Raw genomic sequence first — 20,889 nt, 5'->3', positions numbered from 1 at the left:
TTTAGTAGGTGCCATGTTTTATCAGTTGTTGAATATTTGAATACCACCCTGCACTCTACCAAGGAAAACAGGAGGTCCCCCTTCTCCACAGAGACACCTTCCAAGCCCCTTGGTGCTGCCTAAAATTGCAAATAGTTCTGAAGCTTCGATACACTATGTTTTTTCCTGTACATATACTTGTGATAAAGTTTATTTTATAAATTAGACACAGTAAGGTATTAACAGCAGTAACTAATAATGAAATAGAACAATTATAACAACATACTATATCAAAGTTATGTGAACGTGGTCTCTCTCTCTCTCAAAATATCCTATTGTTCCGTGCTCAGAACAGAGCTTCTTCTTGCGGGGACAGAAGATGATAAAATGCCTGCATGATAAGAAGATAAAAGGAATGGTGTAGGCATTGTGACTTAGCATTAGGCTAACACTGACCTTCTGATGATATGTCAGGAGGATCATTGCTTCCTGATCACAGCTGACCACAGGTAACTGAAACCAAGGAAAGCAAAAGCACAGATAAAAAGGGGACTACTGTAATCATTTACCGATAGATAAACAGAATATTTACCATTTCAGTCTAAACTATTTATGTTACTCCTCAAGGTCAGGATTGCCTTCAAAATAAGGAGTGGTCATGAGCCCTACATCTGCATGAATAGAAACATCTCCAAAGGGGTTCTTCCAGGAAAATAGACAAGGCTTTTCCCAAAGACACATGGGTGCTTCTATTCATATGGTAAAAACTGATGCTTTAAAAAAAAAAAAAAAAAGTCTGCTGTGCTTCCCTAGTTACTTGTTATTGATTTGTACTTGTCCTGTCTTGTCTGTCTCACATAACTTACATATCATATGGCTCCATCCTTCCCAGCATGATGCTGCCCACACAACAGTAGGTGTCTGATAACTGAACAAAATTTTTTAAATTTTTAAAATTTAAAATTTGCTCCAGAAAAGTCCATCACAGGGACACTTGCCACCTAAGTCAAATGCATTTGAAGACTAAACTGATGGTGGGTTGGAAATCTGTTTCACAAGGTAAGGCTGCATCTGTCATTGCTTGCAAGAAAGAATGAGGAAGGACAAATGGGCTGTAGTTTGTAGACAAATATGAATATGAATATGACAATTTGAGCTTAATGAGGAAGACAAAGTCCCTGGCAAAGGGATAGATTTCTGTTTTCCACCCACTTGCTTTACTTCTTCCACGGTTATAGAATTTACACCTTCCAAGGTTATAGAATTTTTAAACATACTTTCCCATAATTAAACTGAAGGGTTTTTCAAGGGGGACCAAAGCTGGGTTTTACCTTTCAGGGTGAACTCAGCAGTGTGACTTAAGAGAGATACATACACATACAAACACACACCCCTCAAGAAAACTATGAAACACCGAAATACCTAAATGTCCATCAGTCGAAGCATGGCTTAAAGATTTGTATCTTTAGTATGGGAGACTAGGAGAGAGTCAAGTATCATATGGTTTCACTTGTGGAGCATAAGGAATAACAGGGAGGACATTGGGAGATAGAGAGGAGAAGTGAGTTGGGGGAAATCGGAGGGGAAGATGAACCATGAGAGACTGTGGACTCTGAGAAACAAACTGAGGGTTTGGGGGGGTGGTGGGGGGTGGGGTGAACCTGGTGGTATTAAGGAGGACACATATTGCATGGAGCACTGGGTGTGGTGCATAAACATTTTGGATCACTGAAAAAAAATTAAATAAAATTTTTAAAAAAGAATGATGTAAATTTATGTGTGTAGCAATCTGGAAGGAGACCCATTAGTTACTGCTAGCCGAACAAAGCAAACCGCCCAATAATAAAGCATAAAAATGCTTTGATGCAAGTTCTCCTAGAGGGGCTGGAAGTGACTTATATTGGCTCATGGGAGGCAGTTGTTACATTTTCATGAATTTGACAGGCTGGTTGTTAAACAGTAGACACTTTAAAATCAGCTACAATGAGTGTATTTGCACCAAAGAAATTTACACCTTACAAATAAGGGCTCTCCCCCGACCCCCACTACCACCCCCAATCCCTTGCCTCCTTAGAGAGCTGGTTTATCAGCACACTACTGCTCAAAAATGTGCAGATACAAGTTTGTGTAAGCATAGCCAGTTATCTGAAATAATATATACCAAACCGTGAATTGTTGAATTTACGCATACTGATTTTATAATTTTTTCTTTAAAGATTTTATTTATTTATTTGACACACAGAGAGAGACAGGGAGTGAGGGAACACAAGCAGGGGGAGTGGGAGAGGGAGAAGCAGGCTTCCCATGGAGCAGGGAGCCTGATGGGGTGCACAACCCCAGGACCCTGGGATCATGACCTGAGCCGAAGGCAAACACTTAACAACTGAGCCACCCAGCCACCCCTGATTTTATAATCTTAAACATGGAAAAAGAAAAAAAAGAATAGTCTCACAAAAAAGTAAATGCTACCATACTGTAAGTAAAATCAATTGAGAAGTCCAAGTATAACATCTTCTGATAACTACGCTCAGTATTCTGAAAAATTCTAAAACAATTTAATCAATGGTATTTTAAAGGTTCTGCATATTTGCTAAACTTAATATATTTCAAGTCTGTTTAATACTAAAGCTGCTTAGAGCTGCCTTAAAGGGTCAGACCACTTCATACAAATATTGGGGCGCCTGGGTGGCTCAGATGGGTAAGCATCCAGCTCTTAGTTTTGGCTCAGGTCATGATCTCAGGGTCTTGAGATTGAGCTTGCATTGGGTTCTGCACTGGGTATGGAGTCTGCCTAAGATCCCCTCTCTTCCTCCCTCTGCCCCTCCCCTGATCACCTGCACTCACTCTCTCTCTCTCTAAAAACAAACACATGAACAAAACTGGCTCAAATATTTATAACACTGACAATAGAAAATGGTTCTATTATATATAGAACCATACGTATATAGAATCCATATAAATATGTCCTTATGAGGATATATCTCTATGAGCACATTCCTACACTTAGATTTAATGTCAAAGCAAAGACTGTATCAGTCTTACTCCCATCAACAATGCATGGGGAGTGCCACAGCAAAATCTGATTATTGTGAACACTAAAAAATATTTTAACCATCTGATAAGCAAAATGTGTCCACCAAAAAGTAAAAAGATCTCTGCGTTTCAGTTGACAGTTCCCTGATTATAGTTTAGTTTTAAAAAAATAAGTTGATCAAATATTTGTATTTTATTTTCTGTGAACAACCTAGTTTCCTAGGCACAGCCTTTGAGAATTTTGAGTTGAATTACCTGTTCCTTATTAATTAATTGTTGGAGTTCTTTAAACATGTCAGTTAACCTTTTGTCAAGAATGTTACAAACATCTTTCACTATCAATGCTTGTCTTTTAAACATTTGATGTTTTATAGAAGTTGTGGGGTTTTGTTGTTGCTGCTGCTGTTGTTTGTATTCAGATGTTTCAGTCTTTTCCCTATGACTTCTGGATTTTGGGCTATGCTTAAGAGGGCCTTTCCTACCCTAAAATTAAAACAAACAAAAACCTACTTTGTTCTAGTTTTGTGTGTGTGAGTGTGATCTAGCAATTTCATCCATCTGGATGTTATTTTAGTGACTGCAGAGAGTAGAAATCAGTTGAACTAATGTATCGCTTCAAGTCCTTACCCATTGATTTTTAAGTTCCATATTTATTCTGATATGTATATATATATATATATATATATATGGGACGCCTGGGTGGCTCAGTTGGTTGGACGACTGCCTTCGGCTCGGGGCGTGATCCTGGAGTCCCGGGATCGAGTCCCACATCAGGCTCCCAGCTCCATGGGGAGTCTGCTTCGCTCTCTGACCTTCTCCTCGCTCATGCTCTCTCTCACTGTCTCTCTCTCTCAAATAAATAAATAAAAAATCTGATATATATATATATATATACACACACACACACACACATATTTTATATGGATTCCTGAACTTCAGTATTTTTCTGAGGAAAACTTTAGAATTTTAATCTTTAAGCCCTTCACGTGATGTTTAACTACTATTCTGTAATTGCTGTACAGCTAGATCAGAGACTATCTGGTCATTTCTGCTGTATAAAATGACTTGGCATAGGGAGAGGGTGGTGGGGTTATGGACATTGGGGAAGGTATGTGCTATGGTGAGTGCTGTGAAGTGTGTAAACCCGGCGATTCACAGACCTGTACTCCTGGGGCTAATAATACATTATATGTTTATAAAAATTTTTTAAAAATTAGTAAAATGACTTGGCAGTATAGCTACTGGGAGGTCAAATTTGATAGTATAAATCTTTCTAGAATTGTCTTCAGTGCTTGATGCTGAAGTAAACTCAATAAAATGTGCATTTAGTTTAATATAAGTCTTTAAATCCCTTTTGAAGTTTAATCTACATTACATCATTTAAAAACTATTATGGAAAAGAACGGTTTCTCATTGTAGCATTTCAAAGTCCAAAGAGCTGTTAAAATAAAACCATGCTTTTTTTTTTTTTTTTTTTTTTTAGCAATATCTTGCCTGTGACAGTGTGTTTGCCAACATGGCCCCCAAAAAGAAGACTGTAAAAAAGAGCAAAGGAGATATTAATGAGATGACCATAATCGTAGAAGATAGCCCTCTGAACAAACTAAACACTTTGAATGGGCTCCTAGAAGGAGGCAATGGCTTTAGCTGCCTTTCTTCTGAATTAACAGATGCTTCTTATGGCCCCAACCTCTTGGAAGGCTTAAGTAAAATGAGGCAGGAGAACTTCCTTTGCGACCTAGTCATTGGCACCAAAACGAAGTCCTTTGATGTTCACAAGTCAGTGATGGCTTCGTGCAGTGAATACTTCTACAACATCCTAAAAAAAGACCCATCTACCCAAAGGATAGATCTCAACGATATCTCACCGCTGGGCCTGGCTACTGTCATTGCATATGCCTATACTGGAAAGCTGACGCTCTCTTTGTATACTATAGGAAGCATTATCTCTGCTGCTGTCTATCTTCAGATCCATACCCTTGTAAAGATGTGCAGTGATTTTCTGATACGAGAGATGAGTGTTGAGAACTGCATGTACATTGCTAACATTGCTGAAACATACTCCCTGAAAAATGCCAAAGCAGCAGCCCAAAAATTTATCCGGGATAACTTCCTTGAATTTGCAGAATCAGATCAGTTTTTGAAACTTACATTTGAGCAAATTAATGAACTTCTCATAGATGATGACTTACAGTTGCCTTCTGAAATAGTAGCATTCCAGATTGCAATGAAATGGTTAGAATTTGACCAAAAGAGAGTGAAATATGCTGCAGATCTTCTGAGCAACATCCGCTTTGGTACCATCTCTGCACAAGACCTGGTCAATTACGTTCAGTCTGTACCAAGAATGATGCAAGACGCTGATTGTCACAAACTTCTTGTAGATGCTATGAACTACCACTTACTTCCATATCGTCAAAACACATTGCAGTCTAGGCGCACAAGAATCCGTGGGGGCTGTCGAGTCCTCGTCACTGTTGGGGGACGTCCAGGCCTTACGGAGAAGTCCCTTAGTAGAGACATCCTATACAGAGACCCTGAAAATGGATGGAGCAAGCTTACAGAAATGCCAGCCAAGAGTTTTAATCAGTGTGTGGCTGTGATGGATGGATTTCTTTATGTGGCTGGTGGAGAAGACCAGAATGATGCTAGAAACCAAGCCAAGCATGCAGTCAGCAATTTCTGCAGGTATTTGATCCTTTATTAGGAACTGAAATGGTTCAGTATTGTGAGGAAATTGCTCTGACATAGAAGTAAATGAGTCCTGCCTGTTAGCTTAGTTCATTGGCTCAGTAAATCAATAATGCCACATTACATATGTACAAAAGTCCACATTACATCAACTATATGCATATATAAAATGCACTCCAGATTTCTGAATAAGCCTATGAAATGAGCTGGGAAAATGTGGTTATTCAGATCTTACATGTAAGACATCTGATACCCAGACAAGTTATACCACAAGTGAGTGGTAATTCATATTCTCTCATTTATAGTAACATTCCCTTCACAGTACACTGTTTTTCTGAAAACAAACTGGGTACAAATTTAGTTTTTAACACTGAGTAATAAGAAAGGTCAAAATAATACAGAATTTCTTTTAAATGACTATTACTGATGACTGTCAGATTCATAATTGGCAAATACAATGAGATCATTTAAAATGTGGCAGGTCATTAATTCTTAATATTTTTTGAAGACTGAATTCTATAAAAACTGTCAATTTCTTTCATGCATGTAGAAATAGTTAGGGTATAATATATCCTTCAGAAAATGGAATTCGAATGCCATGTTGTCTGTGTATATTTATAATAAAAACACTTTCATATATATATGAAATGTCAGGAAGTCATGCTTACATCGTGGTATAACGATATACCTCATCATAACTGATGAGGAAGATCTAAAAATTTATAAAGCATATCATGAAAATACCCTTTATTATTTTATGTCTGTGTGTCATTTAAATGAATCCAATTAACTGATTTTTGCCCTTTATAACTATAGTTAAGTTTTGATTTGGAGGTTAAATGGGACAAAAATGAAGGAACATCAAACTATTGCAGGGAGGTCTGTGTTTACAATGCTTTGGAACTACGTAAACAGTTTAAAACAGGTTTTCTAGGACTGCTTATTTTCCTCCTGCTGATAACTCTGTTGGGTACTCAACCGTTTTTGCAGTATTGGTTTCAGTAGTTATAATAACTAATGTCAAACACTGAAAAGACAGATCTCTAAACTGAAAAATCTTACCTATGGATAAGTGCTAGAAAATAGAGAAATATCGAAAGTTAAGACTCTGGTGATGCTTTTGGACATGAGTTCCATTGATCTCATTCTAAGCAGATAGAAGACTTGGTTGAGTGACGTAGCTTTACTGTTCCAATGGCCAGGGGTCTGCCAGACCTGGAGAAGTCCAGTTAGCCAACTGCTATCTAATTAAGCAGTAAGAATGAGCCAGGGATGGCTGGTGTCTGAAGATGCGTGGAACTGACTTAAATGTGGCAGGGTTCCCTTTCTGATTGCCACAGATACCCAGCTTCCACCTGCCTCCCCCACAAGCTCCCGTCTCATAAACACACCCCTCCCCCCATGATGTGGGAGTACGGGAGAAGAGGACTGACGAGTGGCCTCTGTGGGGACTTCTCCAAGAGGCCCGATAAAGGCAACGGTTTTATAAACGGGAGGAGGGGGGAGTCGCAAACTCGTCACACTTCACTGGCTGAGAAACAAACCCCAGCCTGCTGGTGAGGAAGTGCGTTCTGTGCCTAGCGTAGCCTCCCTGCCTGAAGAGTGTCACCGTGGCCCCGCCGTGGGTTGTGGCGTCCCGTGGGTCCCTGGCCGCCGCCAACCTGGCTGTCACACTTGCTCTGCCATTTTCAGATACGATCCCCGCTTCAACACCTGGATCCACCTGGCCAACATGACCCAGAAGCGCACGCACTTCAGCCTGAGCGTGTTCAACGGGCTCCTGTTCGCCGTGGGCGGCCGCAATCCCGAAGGCAGCCTGGCCTCGCTCGAGTGCTACGTGCCCGCCACCAATCAGTGGCAGCCCAAGACGCCCCTGGAGGTGGCGCGCTGCTGCCACGCCAGCGCGGTCGCCGACGGCCGCGTGCTGGTGACCGGCGGCTACATCGGCAGCGCGTACTCGCGCTCCGTGTGCGCGTACGACCCCACCGGCGACTCGTGGCAGGAGCTGCCGGGCCTCAGCACGCCGCGAGGCTGGCACTGCGCGGTCACGCTGGCCGACCGGGTGTACGTGATGGGGGGCAGCCAGCTGGGGCCGCGCGGGGAGCGCGTGGACGTGCTGACCGTGGAGTGCTACAGCCCGGCCAGCGGCCAGTGGAGCTACGCGGCGCCGCTGCTGGTGGGCGTGAGCACCGCGGGCGCCTCGGCGCTGCACGGCCGCGCCTACCTGCTGGGGGGCTGGAACGAGGGCGAGAAGAAGTACAAGAAGTGCATCCAGTGCTTCAGCCCGGAGCTCAACGAGTGGACGGAGGACGACGAGCTGCCCGAGGCCACCGTGGGCGTGTCCTGCTGCACCCTCTCGATGCCCAACAGCGTGACCCGGGAGTCCCGAGCCAGCTCGGTGTCCTCGGTGCCAGTCAGTATCTGAGCCCAGGTAGCTGCGGGGACGCAGGAAGGGCAAACAGGCGTTCGTGGGTTCGCGGAAAGGAAAATACGTACCATTTACTACAATGATTGTATCTTACGCCGTATAGAGGCGTCTGTCTTGGTAGTTTTGAATTCCTGGTAGGGCGGGCGTAATCTACCTCTTAAAAAAAAAAAAAAAAAGGCAAAAGACGGGGCCCTGGCCAACAAAGAAAAGAAACCATTTATTTCAGCGGCCACTAGGTGGCAGACAGAATTCGTCGTAGGCACTCGTCCCACCGGGGCATGGCCCCTTCGTGGATAGCGGTTACACCCACATTTGAGATTTTTCTTCTACCTTTAGTACACATGAAGCTTATGTGAGTAAGCAATTTCAGGTACGAAAGTTGATCTTCTTCTCTCGTCTTTTTCTTTAGGAAATTAAAAGTGTTCAGTTATAGCTTTTATTTTAAAATGGAAGTCCATCTATATCCATAAAGATTAAATTCTACGTTTAAATACAGTTTCTTTTCCCTTACGCGACTGAGTAAAGAATATTGAAAGGCGTCCCATGATAAAGTTCTAAAACTTAAAACAAGGTTTGACTGGAGAGTAACAGGGATTCCTCCCTGGACTGTCACACTGATCCCTTTGGTTTATCCCTTAATTCTTCTCTAATTCTGTGCCTCAGTCCCCAGGGTATTTGCTATCGAAAAATACTTGCTCTCAAAGAAGAAGCTACTAGTCATTTAGTTTATGGTGTAAATTTTGTAAATTTCAGTCATTTTGTTGTTTCTCCTGGACGTATTTGCACTTTAACCTTTGTCCCCTATTAAAGGAATTGCCAGTATCATGGCAGTCTTACTTTGACCCTAAAAAGATGCAACCTTGACCCTAATATATGCCCCAAGAAGAACACCAGATAAAACTATGGCTGTAAGGACTATTAACTTAAAGCTTATATATCCCGTAGATTATACGACTGATAGCAATAATTTGATTTCCCTCATTTTTTATATGGATGAGAATGAAGGGAACATTTGGAATTCTTAGGTTTGGCAGTAACAGGATGAATGGCTTCTCCTGTTGGTAAATGTCACCGTTTCCCATTTCACAGCAATTCTCCTGATTTCCTAATTAAAACTCTAACACATTCATTTCACATGGACATAATAATGCCCTTCTGTTCTATATGTTTTAACTTCATCTGCTCCAAATTAGCTTTGCAAATTAAAATGTATCCACTGGATATCATTTTTCTTACATATTTGCCAAGTTTTAGAGCAAGGGAATGATTGTAGTAAATGATATATATTTTCCTTTCTTACAATTAATCACTCTACTCTTTGGTGGTTTATTTGTTTTGGAGATGTGGCCTATCAATTATGGGTTATGTGCAATTGGTTTTTGAAAAATAAAACTATTTAAATGGTTAACCATGAGATGTACGGAAATCTAACTGGGTTTTCATTAATCCCATTTCTCCTACCCTGTGTAGCTAGGTTGTTGCTAGAGTTACAATATTTATATTTAAAATATTTTATTTGAACTGTGAAAAGTGATTCATATAGTACACTTTGTGGAACAATTTTATTTCAATCAATAACAATTTTATTTCATCGCCCCTTATGAAAAATTCAGTCTATGTATATTTAACAGTAACACTTGGTAAAGCGTACAACACTGTAAACTAAGAACAAGGCATTATTAATGTAAAAACACTGGGCTGTCTCCTCACCCCACACAGAACATTCGGAGCTTCTCCAAGTAGGGAGTAGGTCTAAAGGCACCTGCTCCCTTGACTCATTCTCTGGCCACACTGGAGAATAAAGCTGTACAAGAAACAAGTTTATGGAACAAGTTAAATCATTGAGCCCCTTAAGCTATCAGCGTACTAACTATAGATAATTTTTGTCCTTGCAGGATCTTTGGTAAAATAAACTTCATTTTTAATAAATTAGTTTGGCCACAACTAACAAAACCTATGTGAGGGTGGCTATGACATCTTTTAGTTTGGTATAAATATAATATATTCTTGTACACTTGAGCAGCCTATAGTATCTTATAAATTTTGAAAGGAAGAAAGGTGATTTATTGTGGATCACAGGTCACAAGTGGGGCAAATAGGCATAATTCCTGATGTAGATGTGTCTCCCATTGAGATTCTAGAGGTTTTGTGACGTGGAGGACCTAAGGCTTGGAATGAAATAGGAATCAATCAGTTGTAACATTTTATCTTGGACGAATGAGGAGAGATTGAAACGAGAGGGTTCTTCAGCCTTCAGAGCTTGGTAAGAGGTTGTCCACAGACTTGGCAGTGGCTTTCTAGACATGAGAGTGAAGACATGTTAGCTCTGGATAAATCATTTAAAATGGCCATGTAACATATTTTCCATATTGTTTATCTGAAGATTCCGAAAACACACCTTTCGGGGCTTACCAGGTTCCCGGGTGCGTCGCTGTTCTATCTTCTGCCTCAACAGTTTGGTCAATAAATAAAGACCGTATGAATTTAGAATCCTGGGATTTCTGGCATGGCAAATTGATAAGGAGGGTGGAACACAAGGGTGGGAGAAATGGGTGGCGTCCTATCCTGGAACATCTCTCACGGACAACTGAAAGACATAGAGGTCTAGAGAATCAAAATAACGTGTGTCCTGTTTCGTGTGCTGGAGCCATTGCTCCTAGAACATGTGACGGTTTGTCCATGTTTCCCAGCTGGAAAACGATGTCATTTCTAATGTGTTTCGAGCTTACATTTAGTTACACTTCCAGCCTCAGGATCCAACTCCGGACCTCCTTTTATTTTTCTGAAAGAAAGTACATATAATTTTTGTAATGTGTATTTTGTAATCGCCAAGTCCTGCGATTAAATAAAAGCATCAGTTCAATCCATCAGAGCAGGAGCAAGTTCCCCAGCTGCTGAAGGGATAAGCTGTCTTTTTCTGAATGGGCCAGATTCCTGATGTGCTAGTCTCGAGGAAGCAAGACTTTAATGTAGTCTGTCCGCTTTGAGTTAGACTCTTGGTGCTTCGCTGTTGTCCCTGGTGCACTAGTTGCTTTAAGTGACTTTGAATGAGTTTCGTGTTTACTTCTTCCGGTGTAAAACTGGTTAAGTATAGAAGGTCGGTGATGGTGCAGATTAATATAATTCTAATCAGTGATTCGATGGTAGTGGGGTTTTAGGAGCGAAGAGGTGTAACTGGGGAAAGAAGGAAGTGAAAATGTACTAAATGGTTCCTATTTAAGCCAGAGCAGCAATTATAGTAAATATATTTTACAAACATGCATGTAACTAGAGGCTTCCCTGGAAATACGTGAGTATTAAAAGACCAATTTTTTGCTGGTTATCTTGGCCAAATATCTTCAGAAATTGATCCAAGATACTAGACAAACTGGAATCACTTCATTTTTTCCCCCGAGTTACAAAGAAACATGTTGATGTAATCTTCTTTGAAGGACTCTTCTGCATTCTCTTTTGAATGAATGTTCTCTGAATGAGCTCCGTCCTCATCCGAGCCACTGATGAATACGCTTTCTAGTACAAGACAGCATTACAAGGAATTATTTTTCAGTATGTCTCTTCATACCAGTAAAAACTACAGCATAATTACCTCAACACTCCTCTGTGGTAATTATAAGAACTAAAGATTCTAAAATATTAAAGATTTACCCTCCAGCACATTCAGAGGGTAAAGACCACCTAAATTTCCCTCCCAGAGAACTTGGGAAAAAAATACTTGTCTTGGGCACTCCTTTAAAAAACAAACAAACAAAAAACCTTTGTATTTATTCACCAAAGTCTGGCGAAACAAAACAAATTCTTTCTTTAAAACATTCTGGTATTATATAAGGAACAACAAACTAAAATGTATGTGTATCTGTATCCTTATCACTATCAATAAAGCTGTAGTCAGTGAGAGCTTAGTCAATGATCAGATGTGGGTGGTTTTGAAGTGTCCTTTGTGTGATGGTTGGGGTTCTTGGTTTCCTCCTTGAGTTAGTTTTCATGATGATTCACCTCAGCAAAACACAACAACAACAAAAGAGATGACAAATAATTGAAGGGCTGTTCCAACAGCTTGCAGACTAGTAAAAGAAAAATGTATAAAACGTCAGTAGTGGGGCGCCTGGGTGGCTCAGTGTGTTAAAGCCGCTGCCTTCGGCTCGGGTCATGATCTCAGGGTCCTGGGATCGAGTCCCGCATCGGGCTCTCTGCTCAGCAGGGAGCCTGCTTCCTTTCCTCTCTCTCTGCCTGCCTCTGCCTACTTGTGATCTCTCTCTGTCAAATAAATAAATAAAATCTTAAAAAAAAAAAGTAGTGACTTGCTTGTGGCTCAGACAAAAGCCTACGTTTGGTCTCTCTCAGCCCTGACCATTTAGAAATCACAGATAAAGTGTGGTGGTTTCTAGCCTTATTCCCGCCCTGACCACAGCTGACCGGTCGCAGACTCGGGTTCGTCATCATTGCGATGAAGCTGCATTTTCGGAAATGAAATCGTGTTGGTGTCCCGGCAAACTCTCACCACCTTACTCTTCCACCTCGCCTTCCAGATGAGCAAAGGAAGCGTAACCCATGTAAGATGCTCAATCTTCAATCTCATCTAGCAGTTAAAGAGTAACACTCAGTTGAGGGGGTCCTTTCCAGAAAATTCGAAATGGCAGCAATTACTTTTTCTTAAACTTCTCCAAGCTCTGTTATCATGAAAAGAGACTAGAAAGCCCCCACACAGAAACAAGCTGGTGCCACATTCCCAGGGTTGAGCATACCTGCAGGAGCCCCAGAGTTTCCTTGAGTTCTCTTTGAACTCCCACATCTAGAACTCCAAGCTTCCCCACGGGTCTGCACCCCCTCCCACGTTCACATACTAGTCTGTCTGTCCAGTTCACATTACGTGTGAAATTATTTAATGACACGAAGGACATCTAAGGTACTCCAGGATGTAGCAAAGGAATAACTATTTTGCACCTACTGTGTTTGGCAAATTTGATAGAAAGACTAGAGACAAAAAGATATCCAAACCCACCTCTACGCTTTTTCCTCACCTGGGTGATAAAGAAGTGCATTAGGAAGTCCACTTCAGGAAAGGGGACAGGCCTGGATGGAGAGAGGAAATCCAACCCATGCCCTCTAGAAATACTCTGCTCAGCCCCTCTTGTTTTCCTTTCCAGCCACATTCACAAGTTGGGCTATGAACATAGGTGTGTGATGAATTATTCCTTAGCTAATGCCAATCTTCCACCCAGTTTCAGGCCAGACTTGCTCCTTAGAGAATGGTGAGTAAGGGAGGCACTTTTCCCTAACCTTTGGACAAATGCAGTAGCTTCTGGTTAGCCAGCCCAAGATCCTATATTGCTTCTTTTCTTATCCCTTTCAGGGAAGCACCTTTAAAAGTCAGCCTGACTCATCTTGGAGAAATGACCATTCAGGTTTTGCCTCAATATTCATTCGTAACTATAGAAGCAATGTTCAAGAAAGACCTTTTATTTTTTTAAGACTGTATTCATTTATTTGTTAGAGAGAGAGAGCACAAGCAGGGGGAGCTGTAGGCAGAGGGAGAAGCGGTTCCTTGCTGAGCAGGGAGCCCGATAAGGGGCTCACTCCGAGGACCTTGGGATCATGACCTGAACTAAAGGCAGACATGTAACCAACTGAACCACTCAGGCATCACCAAAAAAGGCTTTGAAAATGACTATTTCTCTCATTCAGATGGGGTGATATGTCAAAATGGAAGAAACAAGACCGTGATTTCATAACAAACATGTCTCGGTACCCCGCCGCCACCATCTCAACCCGTACCCACAAGAGGGAAGTACCCCATGATATGAATGGAGGACTTGTGTCATCATTGCGAATGATGATATGATATATCATGATATGAATGGAGGACACAAGTCCTCCATTCATATCATGAAGGACTGGCTGGTTTTGCTTTGTGCTCACATTTAGGTTATCCCTGTAGGCTCTCCATTCAGAAATTCTTTTTCCGTCTTGGAGACATCACTACCATCAATTAGAGGGGGAAACTGAGCAGGGTCTATTTTTGGTGAGCCAAGTATGAAGTGACTTAGGTCAATTCTGCCTACATCACTACATCACAGAAGTAGGCATCTGGCCATACCTAGAAGCAAGGGAGCTGGAGAAGAAGACTTCAAGGGAGCCCAAGAGGAAGAAGAAAGGATTTCATATAGCATCATCTCTGCACATTGAATAATTACGTTTTGGAAACCACTGCTCCCAGCTTCCTTCCTGGTTGCCCACGGAGCGAAGAGCTTCCCAGGCCAACTGCCTCCCCTTAGTCTCTGGATCCACGTTTTCCTCTTTCCTTTTCCTGGCTCATAAGACTTGCACTGAAGTCCTCTAGTGTGTCTTGCCTTTTCTCTTCTGAAGGCCAAGCCTGAATAACTCTTGCGGCCTTTTCTCAATTCAGGGCCCTCACAGGTCTACACATGCATTAAATGTATTCAGTAAGCCTTGACTGTTGGTATAAATCTGGTTCCCACAAACCATCAAGGAAATCCGTCCAATATCAGAATCACCCCCTCCTCCCTCCTTGGGTCTCCCTGTCCCTCTACTTCTAGAATACTCTAAACTCTTCTTGATTTTTACCTCTTCTGAAACATTGACTATAAAGCATACATCTGTGACTAAATTACTCTCGCTCTAGCCATACGAGATGGTTCCCAATGCAGGATGGTTTGGAAAAAAAGAGGAAATGCAAGGATCTACTCTTAATCACCATAAGAAGAGAGGATTCCTCCAAGAGAAAGAGAAGGAAAAGAAGATGGTTATTGGGCACCTGGGTGGCTCAGTGGGTTGGGCCGCTGCCTTCGGCTCGGGTCATGATCTCAGGGTCCTGGGATCGAGTCCCGCATCGGGCTCTCTGCTCAGCAGGGAGCCTGCTTCCCTCTCTCTCTCTCTGCCTTCCTCTCTGTCTACTTGTGATCTCTGTCAAATCAACAAATAAAATCTTTAAAAAAAAAAAAAAAAAAAGAAGATGGTTGTTATCTGACTCCCAGTTCTTCTTTTCTAACCTTTATGTAGTCCTTCCATTTGTTGCAGAGTTCCAAGTTGAGAAGTGTATTATTCTATCACAATTTCGCACATAGGTAACAGGAGAAATTCTGTATGCAAAAAGAATGCTTTCCTTGTGTAGGGGATGTTCCCTGAATGTCACCATGTAGCAAGCACACTGTTGGAATACCGTCGCGAAAAGGCCCTGTGTTTCCCCAGGGCAGGTGAAGAACCGGAACTCCCAGGGGAGACCGCTGCCTAAAGCACGCTCACGTTCAGGCAGAGCCAACCCCACGAAGTGCAGTTACATTCACAGGCATTTACTTCTTGCCAAGCTCTGTGCTCTCTAGGTCCAGGGAGGAAGAGAAAGACAAGCCCAACCTAGAGGCTGCCCTCCAGGAGCCTAATGGTGAAAGTTTTTCTCATTGACTCCATTTGGAGTTTATTCTCCTTTTGTTTTCCAACCCCATACTTCACATCCTGCTGTCTTTCTCTGCCCTGTTCTGTGTTCTAGGAGGCTGACCCCCCAGGGACTCCACCCTCCAGACTTGGACCCTTTGTTCCATAGGTTGTACGGACCCAACGGGAGGCATCAGGAGAAGGTAGAGGGCCAAAGAGAGTGCTTGGGACATTTCTTTCCATTCTAGGCTTCAGCACTACCCTGTGACCTAGCTAGGGAGGCAGGTGCAGCCAGCAGGAGCTGTAGTTGGAGAGTTACTGGCTTGGTACATACAACCTCACCTCATCACCTGCCACTCCAGGGTATTTTCTTGCTGCTGTCTGTGTGTTCTGCCATCCCTTTCAGAATCCACTCTTTGAAAGTGAGAACCTTTTCTGTCTTGGTTCCTAATGTACCTCGGGTGTCTAGAACAGCTGCTGGGGTACAGGAGGGGATCAGTATTTTTCATTGAGCGAATGAATGAATGAATGAATGAAACCATCATGACTCCCTGCTTGCTAGATTCTTGTTCCATAGTATTCATTTATTTAGTCAATAAATATTTATTGCACATCTACTCTATTCAAAGCCCTTTCCCTTACTGCAGGAAGAGGTAAGCACAAATCACACAACCATGGTAACCAGGTCTTCTCTAGACCAGCAGAAGCCACAAGTTACATCGCCAAGAAAGAATACAGGTGGTAAGAATTATCCAACCAAACCTTGGCTGTACATTTCTGTTTCTGAAAAATCTATCAGGCGCCCGGCTAGCTCGGTCAGTAGACCATGAGACTCTTAAAAAATCTATCGGAAGATGAAAACATTTCTAGAGTTATTAATATTATTATTAAATTTTTTAAAAATCCCTTGTTTTCTCTTTCTAATTGCCAAATCTTCAAAAGCATTGTGGGACTTATTGCAGCATTTAGTGTTTCTTTTGTAATATTTGGTGTCAGTATTTAAACTGTTTATTCAATATGTTTAGTTGTATATATACATACATACACACATTTGATAGAATATAGATATTGGTATTTATGTGTATATTTGTATTTATATGCATTCTGTCAAATGATATGTGTGTATCTATATATGTATGTCATATGTATGTATATTTAATAAGCACTAAATAAATACCAGCTAAATGCCGAAACTAGTCCTATTGCTAATATATATATTTGTGTGTGACTATATATAGTTATACTGTTATAGACTGAATATGTCCCCTGAAGTTTATATGTTGACACCACATGTGATGACATTTGGAGGTGGGGCCTTGGGGAGGTGGTGGGGTCAATAAAGGTGGAGCCCTTCTCCTACCAGAAGAGAAGGAGAGTTCGCTCTCCCCCATGCCACGTGAGGATCCAGGAGAGAAGGTGGTCATCTGTAAATCAGGAAGAGGGCCTTCTCCCAGAATCCAGCCACACTGGGGTCCTTATTTCAGACATGGCAGCCTCCAGAACTGTGAGAAATGTAAGCCACCTGGTCTTTGGTATTTCGTCACAGCAGCGTCAGCCCACTTCGACTAAGAGGTCGAGAGAGGGAGATTGATAGGGAAAGAGCCATAGATATATCTATATTTATATCTTACCTTGTCACTACATCCTTGCTGTGAGATTTATAGCTCTTCTCACTCCATCTCCTGCTTATATGAGAGCTAAATGAGTTGACAGGTAATGTTCATCTCTTCAACTCTTTAAATACCTTTTTTTTTTTTTTTTTAAGATTTTGTTTATTTAGGGGCATCTGAGTGGATCGGTGGGTTAAGCCTCTGCCTTCGGCTCAGGTCATGAACTCAGGATCCTGGATCAAGCCCCTCATCGGGCTCTCTGCTCAGCGGGGAGCTTGCTTCTCCCTTTCTCTCTGCCTGCCTCTCTGCCTACTTGTGATCTCTCTCTCTCTGTCAAATAAATAAAATCTTTAAAAAAGAGAAAAGATTTTGTTTATTTACTTGAGAGAGAGTGAGCAAGAGAGAGAGCATGAGCAGAGGGGAGGGGCAGAGGGAGAAGCAGAATCTCTGCTGAGCAGGGAGCCTGACTCTGGGCTCAATCCCAGGGCCCTGGGATCATGAACTGAGCCCAAGACAGACGCTTAATCAACTGAGCCCCCCAGGGTTCCCCCTTTCTTTAAATATTTCTTGAGGGTGGCCACATTCCTGGCCACATGAAGGAACCTGAAAAGTTTAGAGCCTACCCATTAACACCCAGAGGACTTCTTCCAATTCAGGAATAAGAGCTAGAAGGAGGAACTCAGCAGGGCACTTGCAGCCCAAACCCTGGCCCCCTTCAGAACCTCCAGACCTGCCTCCATCTGTGGTTCTCTCATTTCTTTCAAAGTTAACAGATACTGAGGACAAGGGAGAGTCCTGGGTGATAGACAGCAAGGCTCTGGGCCTGAGGCGACCAGAGATAGTAGGAGAATGAGATGTAGTATTACAAAAACAAAAAGTGGCAAATGCAGGGATGCCTGGGTGGCTCAGTGGGTTAAGCCACTGCCTTTGGCTCAGGTCAGGATCCCAGGGTCCTGGGATTGACTCCCGCATTGGGGTCCTTCCTCAGTAGGGAGCCTACTTCTCTCTCCACCTCTGCCTGCCACTCTGCCTGCTTGTGTGCTCTCTCTCTCTCTCTCTCTCTCTGGCAAATAAATAAATAAATAATCTTTTAAAAAATAGTGGCAAATGCAGCTCTAAGGGGGATCTGCCTGTTGTTATTCAGAGACACAACACGGAGGCACACTTCTGAAGGCAATGTGGTGGACCACAGACCAGCCCGCGCACACTTGGGAGCCGTGCTCTGAGGGTGACAGGGCCACTGGAGGAGAGTCTCCCAGGAATGCTTGCATTGAATGGAGACAAACCGGCTCCATAAAAAATCCATGAAATATGAAGACACATCAACTCCCCCTTGATTTCTCCTGAATTTTCCCAGTTGAAATCCAGCTCAGCAAGTGAGTACCTTTGGTGAAGACCTCTGCCTTTGCCTCCACTGACCAAACCGAAAAGAGAGAGGGAGACTGCAGGGCTGGGAGGGCCCTGGGATCACTGTGGGCAGACCAGAGTTCTGGGCTGCAGAAGGAAACTTGAATCCAGAAGAGTGAGGCTCCCCGGGTGGGGGCGGTGGCGGGGAGCCTTTTACTGCCGGGTGTGCCACCCTTAGGCCCTGACCTGCAGGGACTGGGGTCTGGAGCAGCACTGCTTTGATGCCTCCCAGGTTTGCTGCTGGGGTTTTGCTGCAGGTTTGCAGGGAGAGCTGAGAGAGGCCAGTGCTCACAGGCTGGTCTTCTCTGGCTGCATCAGCCCTTTCCATTCTGCACCCCGTCCCTTTGCTGCCCCACCCCCACCCCTTGCGCCATACAAACCGTTTCTTTATGCACTTTCTCTTTCCCAGGGCAGGGCAACATTAGACAGCCCTGTTGTACAAAACCTGGCTTCCCCCTCTCCCTGTCCCACTAGTGGTCTGTCCTGGATGGAGGCGGGGGTTTGAGTCAGATGTGGAACAGTCTGCAGGGTTCTGTGCCAGTAGTGGCTAAGGGCACCGGCCAACCAGAGGTGGCGCTGCGGTACCCTTTGGAGGGGTGGAGGGCTTGCCGGCTGGCACAACAATGACCTTCCAGCAGTCCAGAGCAGCTGTGCTGGGATCAGCCAGGGCTGTTGGGAAGCTGGAGACAATGCACAGTTCTCTCTGGGTCTCCTGGTGATTCTGGTATTTGCTTTCTATTATAAAGAGCCCGTGTACTTTAAAGAGGAGGAAAAGAGCTAGGCAAAAGCTTTTCTGTGCCGGGTGGAAGAATATGGTGAAGTCGGTGACGCCTGGACTTCTTACAAGACCCAGAAGGACCCGAGTCACCTCTAGCCAGGGTGATTCCTCAGTGTTGCAATCATCGTGCCTGCCTTCAAGGACAGACGTGTGGCCACTTGCAAATGAATCAAAATCCCCCCAGTCCTTCAAAACTCACATCAGAAATGTCTTAAAGGCTCTTGATTTCATCTCAGTCATGATCTCAGGATCCTGAGCTGGAGCTCTGCATCAGAGGCTGGTGAAATCTGGAGCAGAGAAACCGGCCAAGTTAACCCCTCTCCAACCTGCAGAACTCAAAAGGCAATAAATGTGTGTTGCTTTAAGGCACTCAGTTGGAAGGGTGATGTGTTCAGCAACGGAAGAAAACTAAAGTCTCTGCTGTTCATTGAGCAGCCCTGGCACAGGCCCCAGAGCATCGGGACATCCCCTGATCAGCAGGCTCCTAGGGGAAGAGCAGAGTTAATCTGGGAGGACTCGGGAAACCTGGGTCACATGCAGGTTTGATTCAACTTTCAAAGCACCTGACCCCTGAGTGTCCACAGCCAATGGTGATATGCCTGTGTTCCCCCTCTTTAAAAGTCATTTTGATGGACCTCTTTTTCGTTTAACTACTATTATTTGATTGATGCTACATTTACTGTTAGTGAGGGCTGACAGAATGATGATCCGTAAGGTAGTGTTTTTCAGATACAGATGTTGTTCCATCATTCTTCTGCGGGCCCTGTAGACTATATACGATGAATTGTATTTTGCTCAAAGAAAAATGTCCATTATTACTTAAATGATCATTGAACTTTGACACGACCAAATGGAGACATTCAGAAGAATAACAACCATTTCTTTACCCTCTGAGCTGCTATTAGAAATCAGTAGACGTTGGGCAACCTGGGTGGCTCAGTCAGTGAAGCATCTGCCTTCAGCTCAGGTCATGATCCCAGGGTCCTGGGATTGAGTCCTGCATCAGGCCCCTTGCTGAGCTGGGAGCCTGACTCTCCCTTTGCCTGCCTCTCCCCTCTGTTTGTGCTCTCTCTGTCTCTCTGACAAATAAATAATGTATTTTTTTAAAAATAAAAGTAACTTAATATTACCTCAAAATGGTTTGACTAGTTTTAAAATAACACATACAAACAACCCCAAATGGCAGCACCATCCCCAGCTAAACTTAGTAATGTTTTTTTTGTCATTTTGCAACCATTTGTTTCTTATTTTTCTATTTCTTTTAAATTTTATTTCATTTTTTATATTCCTTACTGTTTATTTTTTTTTAAGGTTTTATTTACTTATTTGACAGAGAGATCACAAGTAGGCAGAGAGGCAGGCAGAGAGAGAGGAAGGGAAGCAGGCTCCCTGCTGAGCAGAGAGCCCGACGAGGGGCTCCATCCCAGGACCCTGGGATCATGACCTCCTTACTATTTTTAAATGTTTCTGAATTTTAGGCAGTCAAAATAAGTTTTCCTTTTAGGAAAAAAATAAAGATCCTTCTCAAACATTTCCTATGTCTAGAAACCTGCTAGGTGCTGGAGACCCAATATGGC

The 20,889-nt window shown here is 43.0% G+C and overlaps 1 protein-coding gene across 3 annotated transcripts in view; it reads left to right on the top strand.

Annotated features, from left to right (window-relative positions):
• Positions 1-12,161, top strand: part of KLHL31 (kelch like family member 31) — a 76,036-nt gene extending 63,875 nt beyond the window's left edge. For all 3 annotated transcript variants that reach the window (XM_044252977.1, XM_044252968.1, XM_044252985.1), the window contains 2 exons: positions 4,496-5,700; positions 7,396-12,161. In XM_044252977.1, the coding sequence (XP_044108912.1) occupies positions 4,529-5,700; positions 7,396-8,128 (1,905 nt within the window). In that variant the 5' untranslated portion in view covers positions 4,496-4,528 and the 3' untranslated portion in view covers positions 8,129-12,161. The remainder of the gene's footprint in view (positions 1-4,495; positions 5,701-7,395) is intronic.
• The last annotated feature ends 8,728 nt before the right edge of the window (positions 12,162-20,889 follow it).

The sequence above is a fragment of the Neovison vison genome, chromosome 1 (genome assembly GCF_020171115.1).
Source record: "Neovison vison isolate M4711 chromosome 1, ASM_NN_V1, whole genome shotgun sequence".
NCBI lineage: Eukaryota > Metazoa > Chordata > Mammalia > Carnivora > Mustelidae > Neogale > Neogale vison.
The sequence above is the reverse complement of the archived record's forward strand: the minus strand, read 5'-3'. Positions and strand labels throughout refer to the sequence as shown.